General features: G+C 38.3%; 2 protein-coding genes across 14 annotated transcripts in view; one reads left to right on the forward strand and one right to left on the reverse strand.

Annotated features, from left to right (window-relative positions):
• Nucleotides 1-9,488, reverse strand: part of FTO (FTO alpha-ketoglutarate dependent dioxygenase) — a 427,826-nt gene extending 418,338 nt beyond the window's left edge. For all 9 annotated transcript variants that reach the window (XM_035713646.2, XM_035713645.2, XM_025447102.3 and 6 more), the window contains exon 1: nt 9,142-9,488. In XM_035713646.2, coding sequence (XP_035569539.1) covers nt 9,142-9,321 — 180 coding nt within the window. In that variant the 5' untranslated portion in view covers nt 9,322-9,488. The remainder of the gene's footprint in view (nt 1-9,141) is intronic.
• The window catches only part of RPGRIP1L (RPGRIP1 like), a 94,195-nt gene continuing 82,655 nt past the window's right edge, over nt 9,421-20,960 (forward strand). For 2 of the 5 annotated variants that reach the window (XM_025447099.3, XM_049104389.1), the window contains exons 1-4: nt 9,421-9,549; nt 12,445-12,536; nt 14,600-14,744; nt 18,052-18,350. In XM_025447099.3, coding sequence (XP_025302884.1) covers nt 12,452-12,536; nt 14,600-14,744; nt 18,052-18,350 — 529 coding nt within the window. In that variant the 5' untranslated portion in view covers nt 9,421-9,549; nt 12,445-12,451. The other 3 variants (XM_049104384.1, XM_025447100.3, XM_025447101.3) reach the window with 3 other exon arrangements.

Genomic DNA, 20,960 nt, shown 5'->3' on the forward strand with positions numbered 1-20,960 from the left:
AATTATATGATAAATTAATCTTTGATCAAGGAGGGAAAAATATGCAATTGGAAAAAGTATCTTCAACAAATGGTGTTGGGAAAACTGGACAGCAACATACAAAAGAATGAAACGGGACCACTTTCTTACACCAAACACAAAAATAAATGGATTAAAGACCTAAATGTGGGACCTGAAACCATAAAAATCCTAGAAGAGAGCACAGACATGGGCCATAACAACTTCCTTATAGATATGTCTCCTGAGGAAAGCGAAACAAAAGTAAAAATAAACTATTGGGATTACAGCAAGATAAAAAGCTTCTGCACAGCAAAGGACAGTCAACAAAACTAAAAAACAACTACTGAATGGGAGAAGTTATCTGCAAATGGCATAGCCATACAAGGGTTAGTATCCAGAATACATTAAAAAAATTTATAAAACTCAATACCCAAAAAACAAATAATCCAATTAAAAAATGGACATAAGATATGAATCGATATTTCTCCAAAGAAGACATCCAGATGGCCAACCGACCAACATTAAAATAGACTCAACATCACTGATCATCAAGGAAATATAAAGCAAAACTACAATGAGATGTTACCTCACACCTGCCAGAATGGCTAAAATCAACAACACAAGAAACAAGTGTTGACAAGAATGTGGGAAGAAAAGAACCTCTTGTACTGTTGGTGGGAAAGCAAACTGGTAGGGTCCCTATGGAAAACAGTACAGCAATTCCTCAAAAAATTAAAAACAGAACTACCCTATAATCCAGTAATCACACTACTGGGTATTTCCCCCAAAATACAAAAACACTAATTCAAAGGGATACACATACTCCTATGTTTACAGCAGCATCAATAGCCAAATTATGGAAGCTGCTCAAGTGCCCAGGGATAAATGAATGAATAAAGAAAATGTGGTATAGGGGCACCTAGCTGGCTCCGTCAGAAGAGCATGAGATTCTTAATCTCAAGGTCAAGGGTTTGGAGCCTACTCATTAAAAAAAAAAAAAAAGTGGTGTATCTATACAATGGAATATTATTTGGCCATTAAAAAGAATGAAACCTTGCCATTTGCAACAACATGGATAGAGCTAGAGAGTGCAATGCTAAGCAAAACACAAGTCAGTCAGAGAATAACAAATATTAGAGGATTTCATCATGTGTGCAATTGAAAAACAACACAAATGAACAAAGGAAAAAAAGAGACAAACCAAAAAACAGACTCTTAACTATAGAGAACAAACAGATGGTTACTAGAGGGGAGGTGAGTTGGGATATGGATGAAATAGAAAATGGAGATTAAGAGTACACTCACCATGATGAGCACTGAGTAATATATAGACTTGTTCAATCACTATACTGTACACCTGAAACTAATATAACACTGTGTTAACTATAGTGGAATTAGAAAAAAGAACAGGTCTAATATTTCTGAACAACCTCTAAAGGAGTCTTAGGCCTCTCATAAGGCTACATCCTTAGACAGATCTTAGGAAGGAATTCCATGATCCTACAACCTGATTAAACAGATCTTCCGGAGGAAGGAATTCCATGACTTCCATAGCACATAGATCCTCCCTGCTCCCATGTCCCACTTCCATGATAAAAACTCACCACTATACTCTTGGTACTTGTTTAATTATTACTTTTCATGGAAAGGCAGTCAGTTCCATAGAACCAAATCTGCCATATTTAGCCACGTGCCCCCAGTCCTAGATATGCTACTTGGCACTTAACCAGATTCCTCATTGGAATCACAGAACACAAAAAATGGTTTGAATGACTATTTTCTCAATTCTCCCAAGACTGGTACATAACTTATACCACGTGGGATCCACAGGAGAGAAGCTAGTGGAACCCCAGTTGAGAAATCTGTCCAATTAGTGGATATAAGTATACTAGGTGAATATCCTGAACAGAGGCTATAATATCTACAGGGATCAGGTAAGTGGTAACTTGATGCCAATGATGTGATGGTGGTAACAACTACTTTTATTTTTAATATGTGCAGGAATGTTCTGGGTGCTTTTATATACATCCCACTTAATCCTCATCATGATCATAAACATCACAATTTTACAGATGAAGAACCTGAGGTTGGGAGCAATGAAGCTGCTTGCCCCAATCAGTGATGGAGCAGGACTCGATTCCTGGAGTCTGCTTCTCCAGCCCCATATTCTAAACTGCTAACAGGCAAACGTGGAGTGTGGCAAAATGGAAAGTCCATCTACCATCTAAAGGGGCAGCCACCATGCAGCTCCAGGTGGTGCAGCGCATGCCTGGTGTTGCCAGAGAGTCTAGTTTTTCAAGAAAGCTAGACATCCAAATTTTTATCTCCACTTTGTATTATAAAATAATTCAGAAACTTCCAAACACAGTTTGGGCCAACTAAAACACATCTACAGGCAGGATAATTACGTGAGTTGTAAATGTGTGATCTCTAATGGTCCCTATCTTTCCGCAAAAACATACATGCCAAAAATGCATAATCTAAGTCTCCTTATAAGAAGTATTAGACAAATAAGAATACTGGTATAGCATACAAAGCAAACAGCCTGTAAGTCATCACAAATGTCAACAATGCCTCACTCATCCCAAATGTCAATGTCATGAAAGAAAGCAAAGAAGACCAGATTAGAGAAGGTTAAAAGAAACCAGACATATGACAACTACAGATTATGTGTGGTCCTAGAGTGGAACTTGGGCCAGAAAAAAAAAAAAATGCGATAAAAGATATTATTAGGACATTAGCAAAATTTACATACGAACTTTAGAATAAGAGTATTTTATCAAGGTAAACTTTTCTGAATGTGACAATTCACTGTATTTCCATATAACAGAGTGTCCTTGTTCTTAGAAAATACATGCCGAAGTAAAGGTAAAGCAGAGGTAAAGAGGAATGAGGTCTCCAACTTCTTCTGTAATGGTTCATTAAAAAAAAATAACAGGGGCACCTGGGTGGCTCAGTTGGTTAAGCATCTTTGCCTTTGGCTCAGGTCATGATCCTGGGATTCAGCCCCACATTGCCAGGGTGGGTGGAGTGGGGGTGGGGGTTGTCCCTGCTCAGCAGAGGGGCCTGTTTCTCCCTCCCCTGGCTGGTGTTCACTCACTCTCTAATAAATAAAATATTTTATAATAATAATAATGGTTTATGTGTATATTTAGGGAGACAGAAAGCAAAAAAGCAAATGTGACAAGATGTTAACGACTTGTGAATCTGCATAATAGGCCTGTGAGGGCTCTCTGCTCTACTCTTCAGCACTTCTATAAATTTTAAATCATTTTATTTTTTTTAAAGATTTTATTTATTTATTTAGCAGAGAGAGAGAACACAAGCATGGGAAGCAGTAGGCAGAAGGAGAGGGAGAAGTAGACTCCCCAATGAGCAGGGAGCCCGATGTGGGCTCAGTCCCAGGACCCTGGGATCATGACCCGAGCCAAAGGCAGACACTTAACGGACTGAGCCATCCAGGCACCCCTAAATCATTTTAAAATAACAAATTATAGCATCTGGAAAAACAAAAGCATGGAGGCAACCCTCTAGCGGTAAAGGGCCCTTCAGACGATCAAACTCATGCTAAGCCATATCTACCGTATCCCTGGCACAGGGACCTCATCACACTGGATCCTCTGAGTGACCCACACAAGAAGCCATGCTTGACTCCATTTTCTCCCTAGAGAAACTGAGGCACAGGGCACCAACCCTCCATCCCAACAGCAAGGAAATTTTTAAGGCCATGGTTCCAACTGAGACTTCCAACTACCAATCTGGACCATGCCACCGTATGCCTTACAAGAAAAATTCATTATAAAAATGCATGAATAGGGCGTTTAGGTGGCGCAGTCAGTAAAGCATCTGCCTTCAGCTCATGTCATGATCCCATGATCTAGTCCCACATCAGGCTCCCTGTGGGGAGTCTACTTCTCCATCTACCTCTGCCACCTCCCTTTCCCTCTCTCTTCCTCACTCATACTCCCTGTCTCAAATAAATAAAATCTTTTTAAAAATTAAAGAAATTCTTTTAAATGAATGAATATACTTTGGTGCATTCTTAGGTTTTAACACAGATTAAATAAACGTTATCAGGAAAAGCTAGATAACATTTAGTCCAGCCTTTTCATTCACCCTCCAGACTTGCACAACATATAAAAGTCTATAGCATAAGCAATCACAAGAAGAAAACACAATCTAAGTTATTTCAAAGAGAAAAGAAAAATCAAAAGTAATATTACCCATTATGGAGATAATTTAAAAAGCAAACAAGAAATCTTTGTGACCTTGGAATAGGTAACGATTTCATAGATATCATTAAAAAGCATTAATCATAAAAAGCAGTATCAATAAATTAGACCTTTATCAAAATTAAGTATTTTCGTACTTTAAACAATCATTTAATAAACTAAAAGACTGGAAAACTATGTTCACAATACATATCATCAACAAAGAACATCTAGAAAATCTGACAACTCCTAACACTTAATTTTAAGAAGACAGCCCAACCCAAAAAATGGGCAGAAGATTGAATAGACACTTCACAAAAACAAATGTAAACATGGTCAATAAACACATGAGAGGCTCAGCATCATTACATGTCAGGGAAATGAAAATCAAAGCCACGATGAGGGCCACTTGGGGGACTCAGTCTGTGAAGCATATGCCTTTGGCTCAGGTCATGATCCTAGGGTCCTGGGATGGAGCCCTATGTGCTGCTCCTGCTCAGCAGGGAGCCTGCTTCTCCCTCTCCCTCTGTCCCCCCTCCCCATTCATGCTCTCTCCTGCATGCTCTAGCTCAAATAAATAAAATCTTAAAATAAAAATAAAAAAAACACTTCACACCAAGATGGCTACAATCAAAAAGACATTAACAGGAGGTGACAAGTATGTGAAGAAACTGGAACCCTCAAGCAATGCTGGTGGAAACATAAAAGGGTGAATCTACATTGGAAAACAGTATCTTAGTCCATTCGGGCTTCCAAAACAAAATACCACAAACTGGGTGGCTTATAAACTGCAGAAATTCTTTGCATCTAGTTCTGGAGGCTAGCAGTTCAAGATTTAGGTACCAGCATGGTCAGGTTCTAGTGAGGACTCTCTTCCCGGTTGCAAACTCCAAACTTCTGGCTGTGTCCTCACAAGGCAGGAGGGATGAGGAGCTCTCTCAGGCCTCTTTTACAAGACACTAAACCCCTTACTAATCACCTCAAAAAGGTGGGGAAAAAGCCCCACCTCCTAATACCATGACGTTGGGATTTAGGATTTCAACATAAAAATTTTGGGAGGACTTAAACATTCTAACGAAAACAAACAGTACGGCACTTTCTTAAAATGTTAAATGCAGATTTACTATGTGACCAGCAAGTCCACTCCTAGGCATCTTCTCAAGAGAAAGGAAAATATATGTCTGTACAAAAAGTAGAATAGGAATATTCATAGCAGTGCTGTTTAAAACAGCCAAAAAGTATAAACAGCCTAAATATCCACCAACTGGTGAATGGATTAAACAAAGTGTGGCATATTCACACACTGGAATATTATACTATTTAGTCATAAACAGTAACTAAATATTGATTCATACATGTTACAACATGGATGAACCTCAAAACATTATGCTGGGTAAAGAAACCAAACACAAAAAAGACCACATACTGTCTGACTCCATTTACATGAAATCTCCAGAAAAGGTAACTTTTGAGGACAAAGAATTGATTAGTGGTTGCCTAGGGATGGGGGATAGGACAGGGGAATAAACTACAAATCAACACACATCTTCTTTGGGGGATGATGGAAAGGTTCTAAACTGAAATTATGGTGATTATTGCACAACTCTGTAAATATACTACAAATCACTGAACTGTACACTTAGAAGAGGTGAGTTTTATAGTACATAAATTATACCTCAAAAGGTTTTTTTAAAAAGATACTCAATGTCATTAGTCACCACTGAAATGGACATTAAAGCCACCTTGAGATACCACTACACAGCTACTAGAATGGCTAAAATTTTAAAGACTGACAATAATAAATATCAGTGAGGACATGGAGCACTAGAATTCTCGTACACATTTGATGAAGATATAAAATGGTGTACTGGGTGTGAATAACATCCCCCAAAATGATATGTCCAATCTTAACCCATGGTAGTTGTAAATGTGAAAAAGGATCTTTGCAGATTTAAATAAATCAAAGATCTTGATTGAGATTAAGATCATCCTGGATTTAGGGTAGGCCCTAAATATAATGACTGGTGTCTTTACTTGAGAAAGGAGAGGGAGATTTGACACACAAAAACACTTAGAAGGTGGCTATGGGAACACAGAAGCCAACTATGTTCTGGTTGCCCAAACCAAGAAATACCAGGAGTCACCAGAAGCCAAGAGAGGCAAGGAAGGATTCTTCCCTAGAACTTTCAGAGGGACCATGACCTGTCAACACCCTGCATCCAGATTTACCTTTAGAACTAAGAGAGAATAAATTTCTGTTGTTTTAAGACACCAAGTTCTGGCGGCCCTAGGAAACTAATGCAAATGGCAGAACCACTTTGGTAGTTTCTTAAAAGCTAAACAAAGAACTGAACAACTAGAATCCTGAGTGTTTATACAAGAGAAACAAAGACTTCTACATGAATGATGATAGTAGCTTTTTTTTTACATTAACAGTCCCAAACCAGAAATAATCCAAATGTTCTTAAGCAACAGGTGAATGAATAAACAATATGTGGTATATCCAAACAGTACACTACTGCTCAGCAATAAAAAAGGAATGAACTACTGATACACAGGACAACATGAATAAATCTCAAAGATCATCATGCTCAGTGAAAGTAGACAGACTCAAGAGTACATACGGTGTTTCCATTTATATGAAACCATAGAAAATAGACTCATCTACGTCAACAGAAAACATTATTTATTGGTAGTTGCTTGGGAACCAAGGTAGGGGAGACAATGACTGCAAATCAGCAAGAGGAAATTTCTGACTGAAAGGTTTGCTATGTCAACTATGATGGTGGTGTTGCAGATATAAACATCTGTCAAAACCCATCAAATTGCACACTATAAATGGGTACGAATTATTGTTCATATATTATACCTCAGTAAAGTTGATTAGAAATGAAAAAGTAAGTCATGAGTAACTGACCATTTTCTATTGAAGATTTAAAACTTAACTGTCGATACTTTGTTCTAACCAATAATATTTTCATAAGCAAATTTTAAAACAGTATCAAAGGAATTCTTTAAAGTAAACAGGAAGACAACTTGCTCTGTCAATTAAATACGTTTCACATGTTGAAAATGGAAAAAAGCTTTGAGTCAGAAGACCTCATTCTGAGCTCTAGTTCTGCATAGCCACCGAGTGGCCTTGGGCAAGTCATGATTCCCTCAAGCCTCAGTTTCCACATCCATAAAATGTGGATGACATGAGTATCTCATAGGCAAAGGGTAAAGTTTCAGTAGGGTAAAAGCTCCTTTGTGCAGGGATTCCATCTTAGCTAAAGTCATAATCCCAGTGTCTAGCAAATCATAGGTGTTCAATAAATCAATGAATGAATGAATGATGAATGAAATCATTCAATAAATCAATGAGAAGAATGAATAACGTAATTATAAAGGAAAGGTGATAAGGACATCATACACAATGCCACTGGGTGACATTTATCTCTTTCTATGCACTGTTGTAGTCTAATGCAGAAGGATCCTAGGCCCTTTGAATCCACTTTAGTATACTGTCCATATCACAGGCAGACTCCAGCATGAAAATGTCAGGTCCCTGGTGAGACCTTGTTATAACTCAGGTCATTATAGGACAGACTTTATATTTTAAATCCATAGAAGCACTGCCCTAAGACAAACACCTGTAGGACTCTAAATTCTACAAGAGCAAGAACTGTGTCTGTTTTAGTTATCATTGGTCCTCATCTCTAATATTTGCCTAATAAGGAGTAGGCAACCTAACAGCACGTGTAAAGGTTATGTAGCCAGATAAAGCAGGAAAGAGGGGCTTTTAAAAAGGCCAAAGTGGCTAATGGGTAGAGAGCAAGGAGAGTGTCATGTTCCATGAGGCTGTAGAAACAAGAAGGGTCCAAACCATGCAAGGCATTGTAGGCCGTGTGACATTGTGTCTTTCTCCTAAGAGCAAGAGAAAGTCATGGGAAATTTTTAAACAGGTGGTTGGCAGAGGAGGGAAGAAGGAAAGGGACATGATCAGATTTACATTGCAAAAAGATCACTCTCCAGAGTGTGCAAAACAGACTAGTTGTGTGGAAGAAAGGGGGCAGAGGCATGGGAGCTGTTAGGGTGGAGAGTAAGTGCAGACCAATAAGCAGACTGTTGCAACATCCATTAAAGAGATCATGGAAGCTTGGTCCAAGGTGCTGGAGACAGAAAAAGGGGGACAGGTTATCGACATATTTAAACAAACCAAAGGGACTTGATTTGCGGAATGAGAGAAAGGAAACCCTCAATTCTTCTGAACCTTACGATTTCGTCTGTAAAACAGGACAGTTGATAATCCATCTGCATAATCTCTCACAATCTTCTATGGTAGGAACATGAAATAATGTAAACTTTACAAACTTAACGTAGGTCCTGACGTATAATAAATGCTTAAAAAAAAAAAAAAAGTCGCTATAGATGTTATTATTGCCATCCATGAAATGGCAACTACCAGAGGCTGAAGCCCAAAAAGGTAGAAAATAGGATTGTAGTGAGACTTCTATCCGCTGAAGACACAGAGCACGACAGGCAGCCACTGAGATAACTGTTCCAAATAAACACGTCTGATTTCACCTGAACCAATCTCAGTCCTCGGAAACCATTACTGAAGAGAAAGCACAACTGTTAGGCTCAGTCATCTGAGAGTCCGGTAAACTGAGGCACCAGGGTAGCTACAAATGTGACCAAGGAATGAGGTGCAGAAGAGCAAAAGGAAACGGTGTCGCGATTCTCATTCGTGATCCAACAGGACTAGGCCCGCATCCTGACCAGCACGAAGGTATGTCCCCCCAGGGTGTCTGGTGCCCTTACTGACAAGGCCCTGTCATCCCTCGGCTTTAGACCGTGCGTCCGCTCGCCGTGCAACCGAATCCTCCCGGTTCCCGGCCCCTAGCTACAAGTGCACGAAGGATCCCACACTCGACAGTCGCCGACATACCTTAGCTTCGCGCTCTCTTTCCTCTGCGGTCGGGGTCCGCTTCATGCTGCCGCTACAGCCGCCTTCGCCACTGCGAGCCGCGTAGATCCTTCGCCCTGGACCCCGCCTCCTGCTTGTAGTTCTCTCGGCGTCCTGCTCCCGCCCGGCGCCATTCTCCGTCAGAGCCGCAGGAACTACCATTCCCAGGATGCAAGGCGGCGACGCTCGAGAGCGCCTCGGGGTTTGTAGCACGAGAATTTCCCAGGGCCGACAGCTACGCAGCGAGCTGGCGGGCTAAGGCTGGAGGAAAACTACATTTCCCAGGAGGAAACGGAGCCCGCCATGTTTTTCCCGTGCTCCTCTGGGTCAGCCGCCCAGCACGCCGTCGGCGCTATAGCAACGGTAGCTAGCCGCGGGGAGAGAGTGGCGGTGAGTACTCCGGGGGAGTTGAAGGGGACGGAGGTGGCCCACCATCTACCTGCAGCACGGGGCAGGGTCCTGGGGTCAGCTCTACGCCGGAGAGAAGGCACTAGAGTTCTGCTCGCGTGGAAAGCAGCCCGGCACGAGACAGCACATCCTCAGGCCTGAATCACAGCCCGCCCGTTATCCCCACGCCCAGCACCGGTTTGAAATGTTATAGCCCAGCCTTAAGTCCTAGCTGAGGAGCGTTAATGCTAATGGCTGTGCCCATCCAAGTCCTTCAAGCAGAAGGGCACAGAAACACAGTGCTCTCATTAGCCCTTAAACCTCCTGAATGGCCTGTTGTTTGTTTATCGCCTGATGACCCCCATAGGCTCTGAACTACATGACGGCGGGCATTCTTTTTACCTTTTTAGTCTCAATGCCACATATTCATTTAATCATCAGGTAAATATTTTTTAAAGATTTTGCTTATTCGAGAGAGAGAGAGAGGCAGAGACACAGGCAGAGGGCGAAGCAGGCTCCACGCAGGGAGCCCCAGGGGGGACTCGATCCCGGGTGTCCAGGATCAGGCCCTGGGCCGACGGCGGCGCTCAACCGCTGAGCCACCTGGGCTGCCCTCATCAATTAAGTATTAATGTCGGTGCCCACCTTGCACCAGACCGCTGTTCACTACCGCTGTGAATAGGACTGATAACCCATCTCAAGAGGCTTATACTTGATTAGTAGAAACAAACCAGTAATGAGGTAGTAAACAAATAATTTTAGGTAGAGATGACTGCTGCAACGGAAATAAGCAGTGATGAATTTGGGGGGGGGGGGGAAGAATACTCAAACACAGAGTGATCAGAGAAGGCATCTCAAGAAGTGACATTTGAGCTGAGCCCCAAAGAATGAGAAGCCTGCTCATGCAAAGGCTTTGAGCAAGACAGGGTACTGTGGATTTGAGGAACTTAAAGGAGTGTTGAGTGAAGTATGGCAAGCAAGGAGGGATAACAGAAGATGGTGTTGGAGAGGCATGACAGCACTGTGCAGGGTTTCTCAATCTCAGCACTATTAACATTTGGAGCCAGATCATTCTTGTGGTTTCTGTGCACTGTAGGATGCTTAACATCGTCTCTGGCCTCTAAAAGACAGTAGCACCGCCCTCCACCTTCCCAGTCGTGACAATCAAAAATATGACTGACCCCTTCTTAGATGTGTGTGACCTTAGGTATATTACCTAAGCTGTGTCTTGGTTTTCGCATTTGTAAAGTAGTAACAACCTCACGGGGATATTGTGAGACACTTGATTAATTCGTATAACTGGAGCCCTTAGAAGAGGCCTGGCACATTTTAGTAAGCATTCAGTAAATGTTAACACACCACCACCATCATCATTATTATAAAAGCTACCATGACTCTGTCATGGCAGAGTCATCGTTTAAACACACAAGTGTCCTATGTTTAAACTGCTTGATAATTTTAGTTCCTAAAATTGACTTTTCCTGTAGCAGTGTTTCCAAAAGAAGCAGGAGGTAATCTCTCAGGTATAAGTCTGTTCGTTGTTTATTGCACAGCTAAATGCAGTGGTTCTCAACCTTTGATGAGTTATGATAAAGTTTATGAACTCTTTCCCTAAAGATGTTGCATATAAACATATGCATACAAGATTTTATAAACCACCTCTTGGGTCTACAGACCCCAAAGCTCCATGGATTCCATTCATTCAGCAGTTATTTAGCAAATGCCTGCTATGTGCCAAGCTGTGTGTCAGCCTCTGAGAATACAGTACAGAGATACACAAGACAAATAAGCTGGGTTCTCTCGTGGACTTTACATTCTAGGCCCAACATCCTAGAGATTGAGAACCTCTGCCTTAAGGCATCTTTACTGGTAGTTTCCATTTGGCTTTTGGGGTGGTTTGAAATGAAAATATAAAATCTTTTTTTTTTCCCCACATACTAGACATTGCACAGACCGTTTATATCCACGTACAAAATTGAGTTACTGTGGTGCATCTCTGAAGAATAGAAACTGTAAAACTGTAAAGATGCCAAAATTAACTGGACAGCTTTGTATGTTGAGGTAGGAAGCCCTGGGACTAGACCTCATGGCAACAAACACAGGACAGAACAAAAACTCAGCTGGTGGATTTATGAAACATCTTTCACAAAACTTGGACCTACCCACTCATTTGTTCACCAAGCTAAAAATTAATAGTTAACTAATATTGACATCCCAGGCAAATATGCTACTGCTTTTAACTTACCATCTCACCCTTAGAATAACTGTGAGATAGCTAATTTTTTCTCCATTTTTAAAGTTAAGGAACCATGGCACCTGGCTGTCTGAGTTTTCAGTAGAGCATGTGACTCTTGATCTTGGGGCTGTGAGTTCAAGCCCCATGATGAGGGTAGAATTTACTTAAATAAATATATATAACAAAGTAAAATGAGTTTTTAAAAAATATAATAATGAAATAAAATTAAGGAACTGAAACTCAGCAAAATTAGGTGACTAGGCCAGCTAGTAAATAATAGAACAACCATTTGAATCAAGTTTCCAACTAGGTTTTTTCCAAGATACCTGCTTGCTTTGGGGGGCATAAAGGAGGGGGGGAATAGAGAGGAAGTATTTCTTAAATTTACAGGAGTTTGTTTTTGTTTCAGATCAAGAAATAAAAAGAAGGAAGAATGATAATCTTACCCCATTTCCTAAGCAAACTATAGGAAATACACTGTTGAAAGAAATGCTGACTGAATATAGTATTACTTGTACAATAGAAGCTTTTACTGTCTTCAAGCCGCACGTGTAGACAGTAGATGTCCATTAAAGTCATAATTCATTTTATTTGGTTCATTCCATTGCACAGTTAATGTTATATGTTGGAAAGATTTTATTTGAATTTTCTCTTCTCCACAGATAGACCATGTCTGGTCCCACTGATGAGACGGCAGGAGACCTGCCTGTGAAAGATATAGGTCTAAACCTCTCTGGAATGGGAGGGTTGCAAGGTATGGCCAGCTGTTATTTATTATCATTATGAACTTTGATCAGTAACTTTTAATTTAAAGTATTTCTGATATCCTTACAAACAAAGCCATTTAAGTAACTATATAGCTCTTGATTGTACTAAACAGGAACATGGAGAGTTTAGAACAACATATGGTATTTTACTGCATGCATCAATTATCAACAGCTCATAGAAAATGTAAAATCCCCCTCTGTTCTGATAAAGAATTGTTATAAATCATCTTTTTAAAATTCCACACATCAGTAGAAACTACACAGAATCAAGCCTCCAAATCGAATTGCCTGGTTTAAATCACATTCACCATTAAAATGTTTCTTTATGTTTAAATTTTATATGGGAGGAAATGCCATATTTAAAATTTTTTGCCTTTCAAGTAGAGTATCTCAAAATGGTTTGTTTATCCAAGTGATACTGACTTTGTATTATCAAATTAATACACATTAAAGGTTTCCTTTATCCTTTTATCATTTAGTGGTTGCCCTAGAGCTAAAAAAATCACTTTCAAATTGAGAATGAAAAACACTGCTTTGAGGAGCAATTTAGAGTGTAGAACTATGTTTTTGTTTGTGTATACAGTGTGTCAGCTCTGCTGTCATGCTACTGCATTTGTCATTGAGACAGCTGTGATATAAAATATATTCCACTAAGATGTCTTAATACCCCTGTGAATTAGAACAATTCAGGTGGCCACCTTGAACTATCACGGAAAGATGGTCAGTGTATTGTTCATTGAAAAAGATAAATTTGACTATACAGCTTTTATTTTTAAATTTACAAGATATATATATTATATATATATATATTATATATATATAAAATTTGCTTGAGATCTTTGGTGGAACATGAGGTATTCAGATACAATAAACATTAATTGTGCATAGCTGCTTATTGGAATTGGCTACTTTAAGTTCAGTTCTTGCCCTCGGTTTACCACTATAGGGGCTTTAACCTTTGTCCATTTGTTCTTTATTTCTTTTGGATGATAATGAAAATTAGCCAGTGATACAGAAAATACTGAATTTAAGTATATGTAAAAAATCATATACACATGCTAAAAGGTATAAAAGTTCTTTAAAAATATATATATAATATAGTTTATAAATGACTTGTAGAGGTTTATTTGTTTGTACTTGCAAATTTTACAGTTTATTTTCTAGAACCCAAAACCCATACATAGCTCCAAAAAACTTCTTATGTTCACCAAATTATTGTCATAACTCTTGCCTCTGTTAAAAAAAAGAAAGAGAACACAGTTGCAGATACTTTTTTAAAATTTTTTTCATAATTGAGCATATATGTTGAAAAGTCTTATCGAATCAGACTTCCATCTTATAAATTCTTAAAGAATGGTTATTTAAATATCCTGTTGAATGGATACTGTTATTGCCGAAATCCTCAATATTGCATGTAAACTTTTATTTTTTTTAAATTAAAAATTGTATTTATTTATTTGAGAGAGAGAAAGAACGCACAGGCAGGGGGAGCAGTAGAGGAAGAAGGAGAAGCAGACTCCCCACTGAGCAGGGAGTCCCTAGGGGGCTCAATCCCAGGACCCTGAGCGGAAGGCAGAGGCTCAACCAATTGAGCCGCCCAGGCGCACATGTGAACTTTTAATAGCAAAGATTATTATTCTTCCCTCTGATTGGTGATGTAAGCAATGCTATAGTGTATTCTAAAACAATCTTAAATGTAAATCACGAAGGAAAAAAGTGCATTGAGGATTAGATTAATATCAATGATTATCGGGATCCCTGGGTGGCGCAGCGGTTTAGCGCCTGCCTTTGGCCCAGGACACAATCCTGGAGACCCGGGATCAAATCCCACATCGGGCTCCCGGTGCATGGAGCCTGCTTCTCCCTCTGCCTGTGTCTCTGCCTCTCTCTCTCTCTCTCTGTGACTATCATAAATAAATTAATTACTTGATTTTTAAAAAAAAAAAAAAGATTCAGGCTATAAAAATGTTTTTAAAAAAATATCAATTATTATCATTTTTAGAGACTATTTTAAGTAATCGCACTATTAATTACCTTGGCATTTTTGCAGAAACATCAATGTCACGGACAATGAAGTCTCGCCAGGCAGTGTCACGTACCAGTCGGGAGGAACTGGAAGACAGATTTTTGCGTTTGCATGATGAGAACATTTTGCTTAAACAGCATGCCCGCAAGCAAGAGGATAAAATTAAAAGGTTATGATAAAAAGCTTTTAGCTTTTTCTCCTGACTCTGTAAAGTTTGGAGGATATGCTTTTTTATAAACTTAATTGAAAACTCCACCTGGAATCTTTTTTGGAACAAGGCAGGTTGTAAATAAATACAGTTTTTAAAAATGGAAAATCTTACAAACTAGAATAATAAACCAAAAAGATGATGAGTGTTTATTATGTCTGAAGTTGCTATTTGAAAGAAAAAGCTAATAGCTAAGAGTGCCACGAGTATATCATATCTATAAATAACTTCTGGTTTAATATTTATAGTTTAATAAGCAAATGGCCAAAGCATCTGTTTTTTAAATGCCTTGGTTTAAAATAAAAGTTTGAAAAAGTAATTAGCTATTCTAACTTGTTAGAATGCATGTTCCCTTAAGACTTGGGGTTTACTAATGAAAACCTCACTTCAGTATCTGGAACATACTTAACTTTGCTTGGATTAGTCTAGAATCTCTATTTCGAAGAGTCTCTACTGTTTCTGAAGAATTATTGTCACCTGATTTGTGTGCAAAAGATTTTTGCAGGGATAACTTCTTAAAAGTAGGTATTCTTTCATTTCTTCTTGTTCAGAAGTACTTTAACTATCTTCTGAGTGTGTGGCATTAAAAGCAAAAAAAGCACATTCCCATTTGTAAGCTTCAACAAGCCTGTATTCATATTCATGTTCTAGGTTAAATGAAAAGGTGAGAAAGCCATGGAAGAAAGAAGATTGGGGTGGAGGTGGGGTCAGTATTCTGCTTAGAATGTATCCTAACGGGGTGATTCTAGTTCAGTTTCTACTCTGTGGACTTTGTTTTAATGGCCCACTGACCTGCTGTGTTGGGGGCTTTTACTTTGAGTCCTTTTTTGAGTCATGATAATGTCTTTTTACAAGACATGTGACTCACTTGCCTGATTCCTTTTCTGACCAGTAACACACACGTATCCTATCAGAATGAAGAATGTAGTCTATGACCACTGAACAATTTTTTTTTCCTTTGTAGGCCTAATTGGTCAGTAAAATAATTGAATTCACAACCTTGACCTCATTAGTAATTTGTCCCAGCCAGAAAATATAAAACAACCTAATAATGAGCCATGTAGTTTAATGGAAAAAGGACTCAGCTAGAAGTCAAGTTGTATGCATGTGTTCTATTATTTCTCTGCCTCTAGCCTATGATATTATGTTCAAGCCATTTAACCTCCTGGGATGTTATTTTACTTAGCCCTGAGAGTAGTAATCCAATGACCACTATGACCCAAAGCTCTAAAATTCTTCTGAATTTCACTTCACAAACACAACCTAGAGGCATGTGTAGAACTGCTCTGATTTTTATTTTTACTTTTTAAATTTTAAGTAATCTATATACCCAATGTGGGGCTCAAACTTACAATTCTGAGATTAAGAGTCACATGTTCTACCAGCCGGGTACCCCAGAACAGTTTTAAATTTATCCTTAAGATGTAATTAGGACCACATCAGCATAAATATAGATTTGATAAGCCACCTTTTTCAATAAGTACTTAAACTTTATCAGATTACTTACAATGTATTAATAACACAAAATAATGATATCAAACAAATGAAAACTACTGCCCTTACTGGACAAACATGCAATCTTGTTTCTTAACAAAAAATTTACTTGAACATCCTTGAAAGAATTTAAAGCCACTCCACTGATGTGCCATTCTTAAAAATGTGGGTCATTTATTATTCTCCACATGTTGACTGCTTTTTTGTATTAAACCTGTGTCTTTTGAATGTGATCTCTATCTCTATGAAAGTCTCTCTGTAATAAAAGATTCAGATATTTCGGTTGACATCCCATTTAAATGTCAACCCTATTTCTATGGCTAAACCATTGGGTGGGGCTAAGGATCCTAAACTCATTAAAGGGCTAGATAGAGTGTGTGGCTCCGTTGGTCTTATGATACCTGCCCAAATTTTCCAGTGATATATCATTCTCTGGATTAGGTGGAAAAGGAACTAATCCATTGATTATTTTACTAGGGTGTTTGTGGTACTCTTGGATCTTGGTTTTTATTATCCTATATCCCTTATAAAGCATGTTTAATGGATTTGCCTCAAGGGAAAGAGAAAACAATCTTAACTGATTATGTTATGCATTGCTCTCCCTGATGCCACATGCTGTAGGCCGAGTAGCCAGAAGTGTAGATAGACATGTATTACTACCGCTTTTACAGAGGACTCTGCTTAGGGCAAAAAAAAAGGTTGTTCTATGACATCCCAAAGCTATTAAGGATTTTTTTATTTCACTTTTGTTCTCTTAAGTAAAAGCTTCTGTCCATAACCACGCTAAAATAAAGCAAACCCCGTTTAAAGAAAAATGAAGTGAGTTTTTATTTTCAATCTCCGTCTGGCTCTTTATAAAAATAGATTCACTATAAACTAGAATCAGCTATTGAAGATGTGCGACCAATTTTGTAAAGTCTTGAACTTGTGTCTCTCATCAAAGCCACCTTTTCTTTCTTGTCCTGCCAAGATTTTTCCATTCACTGTCAGGCATGTTTTCCGTACGTGTATATTACATCACCCCCATGTGCCCTTTCTGTCTTTTGTTCTGTCTAACCAGGTTTTATCAAAACTTAAAAGAATGAAAGGTATAAACTCCTAAGATGTCAAAAACACAACTTATGTCTAAATTTAAGGTAGCATTAAAATAATACTTTTTGCATCTAAGTATTTTCTGCCATTAAACATGAATGCTCCTTGGGTCCTAAGCAACATTTAGTGGCACATTTCAGTTTCTTCTGAATTTTTCATTGGGCTTTTTGTCTGTGTGTACCAATGCATTCTAACATTTTTGAATTTGTAACATGTCTCAATCTTAGAGAACCTGAAAACAGTTCCCCTAAAACAGATCACCTATATGCTACATAGTCTTAACACACTTTTCAAAAGTTGTAACTTACTGTGGCTTGCATCTATAACCCACCACATCCACAATCTGTAGCTACATTTAAGTGCATACAGCATTCCTACATAAGGTCATGCGTTAAAAATTGCATTTGAGGAACATATGGAGTAAATATGTGTCCTCTCTTTACTAACCTTAAATGATAAGCCTTAGGAAACTGTTATTTGTCAGTGCTATAAAGCAGATTGTTGCCCAGTGGTTTCAATTATCATCAAAGGATTCTTCACAGGCAGTAATAGTTACATCAAAACCTGAAATTTATTATTCAGGTTCTGCACTGAAGTCCTCACAGTGATTATGTTCCTTTCAACAGAATGCATTTTATGCTGACTTCTCACATTCCTTTTCATCTTTTTATTATTTCCCTAGAATGGCCACCAAGTTAATACGGCTCGTTAATGACAAGAAAAGATATGAGCGGGTTGGTGGCGGCCCCAAGCGGCTGGGACGAGATGTGGAAATGGAAGAAATGATGGAGAGGCTGCAAGAGAAAGTTCATGAGCTTGAAAGACAGAATGAAGTCCTTAAAAACAGACTCATTTCAGCCAAACAGCAACTTCAAATCCAAGGTTACAGGCAAACGCCGTACAACTATGTGCAGTCTCGTGTTAACACTGGGCGTAGAAAAGTGAATGAAAATGCAGGCTCACAAGAATGCCCCAGGAAAGGTAAAATAAGCTTATATTAAATCCTTAAATGTAAATCTTTTAATAGGTTGTTTTACACACGCACATACAGTATTTCTGTATTTCTCATGTTTTTAAGTTCCTTTAGAAATAGAAAAATAGTTTTTTGACTTGCGTTTTGATAAAATGTTAACATAAAAATCATTTGTTGAGTAAAACATTGAACATAACTATTTATCCTGATATGAGAGACACGTGTGAAACTGTAAAATAGAAGTTGAGTTTGAGGTGGTTTTCTGTATTTCAGGCAGAAATCACATTGACTCAGGCAAATGGGAAAACCAGTTAGTTTGCTTATTTATGATCATGCTTACTGTTTTGAGTGATCACACTTAATTTCCTTTTCCAAAGACCTTTTATAAAATTTTAGAATCACTTAAGTCTCTCATCATGTGGAGGCAACATGACCATGCAATGTGCACATAACTAAAGGTTTAAAAAATTGCATTCTTGCTCCTCTTCTTACTACCTGGTGACCTTGGGCAAGTCATCTAATCATTCTGAACTTGATCATTACATGTAAAATAAAAGGATTTAGGCAGGAGACCATAAAGATCTTCTTTATCTGTAGAAATGATCATAGGTTTATCATTTTCCTCATTCGAGAATGCATCACCAAAAACCTGCCCATGTTACAAAGCAATTCAGTTGCATAGGTGAAACTTACTATAAAAAGAACCTAAATGTTTCTAATAAAAATTCCCAGTTCTTCCAAGGACAGACCATTTGTAATGAGGCAAAAAGTTAATAAATATTTTAAGTATTTTTTAAGTAAATTTTTTAAGTTCAACTACTAGGGAAGGAAATAAAATTGTAGCTGCAGTTGATCTTCATTTGGAACATGCTTCACATAAACACCAAACATTTTGAGGAATACAAAAATCTGTGTAAAACTTTCAATTCAATTCATGTAGGAGGACAAAAAATGCCATATAAACAGAAAAGAAGAAAATTTTGTTCTGTTTTTTTCTCCAAGCCAAAATATTGACCCTCTCTCTTCTCTAGGAAGAGTTCCCTTGAAGTCAGTAAGGCCTCCACACAGCAGGAGGCAGCCACAGGATGAAAGGGCTCAGCTACTCCTAGCTTGTGAGATTGGCAGTAGACTTTGATATAACCAAAGCAGTCGTAGGGCATTATAAATTAAAAAATACATTCTGCTGCTAATTAACTTTCTACTTGGAAGAGGGCCTTGACCTCTCAGAGCCTCATCTTTCCCATATGTAAAATGGAGTAATAACACAGATGAGAAGAAAGGTCAAGAAATGGTAATTCCGTGGTGTGTATTTTACCTTTCTACTTTAGTTTGGTCAACTGTGACTGAAGTAGGGCAAGATCATCTCTAAAGTCTATAACGTGTTTTATACTAAATAAAAAAGCAGTGCCCAAATTTTAGATCAACGTGGAACTAATCTACTGCTGTGAATTGGTGTTTGAATAGAAGAGTCTGAGTCTGATGGAAGCTTACTCCTATAGGGAAAAAGAAGAAAAGAGACACAGAGCAGCTTAGTCTTTAAAATGTGACTATAAAGTTTAAATTTATCCTTGTGTTCATACACTTCTAGTAATTCAGATCTTTTTTCACTACTTGGTACAGAGTCCAAGACATAGAAGCTGCACAAAGCACTAAATAGTGATAAATGCTTTCTTTTTCTTTCTTTTTTTTTAAGATTTTGTTATTTATTCATGAGAGACACAGAGAAGCAGAGAGGCACGCACGCAGAGGGAGAAGTAGGCTCCCCATGGGGAGCCCAATGCGGGACTTGATCCCAGGACCCTGGGATCACGACCTGAGCCAAAGGCAAAGGCTCAACCACTGAGCTACCCAGGTGCCCCATTGAATACTTTCTCAACCATTATCTTTCTGAGTGAACTTAAGACACCATTATCAGGGTTGATACCTTAGTAATAATCTCTTCAATATCACCTTTGAGCCTGGATCTTACCCACACTTGTCAGAAGTATCACAGTGTAGGGTGACTTGGGGAGAACACTAGGCCCTCTCCACCTACAAGCCAACTTGCCTCCCAAGCTGCTATAAACATTACCATTTTCTATATGTGCCTTGTCAGGAGAAAGGATGCAAAGTACTGGTTTAAGATGTGATCATTGTAATGTAGAAACAATCCTTATTGTAAAGAACCAGTAGAACAAAGATTTTTATAAGCTGTGTATGCTTTAAAATGTAACCATTGTCAAACCACTGTTACACAGTAAGTTTTAAGATTATTTTAAGGGTAAGTAGGTTGGGGTTTGTTTGTTTTTTTTATTTCACTAGTGATGTTTAGTTTTTCCATGATTTATGTAGGAAAAGTTTATGAATTAGCATTACTGCCGAAATCGGCAAATTTTAACACAGTAAATTATTTTAATGGCTTTAGGCAGAGCCTTTCTGTTCTTTATTTTGAACTACAACCATAGATATTGAAAATTTTGGAACAGAAAATAATAGTTCCATTCTAATTAAAAATAAACTTTCTTAAGAAAATGAATTTTATCTGTACCTTATATCTGAGATTATGCTCCATTAAAAAAAATTAAATTATGTCATTTTATCTACCTTAAGCTCTAGTAACTTATTTTGTAAAGTAATCA

The sequence above is a fragment of the Canis lupus genome, chromosome 2 (assembly GCF_003254725.2).
Source record: "Canis lupus dingo isolate Sandy chromosome 2, ASM325472v2, whole genome shotgun sequence".
NCBI lineage: Eukaryota > Metazoa > Chordata > Mammalia > Carnivora > Canidae > Canis > Canis lupus.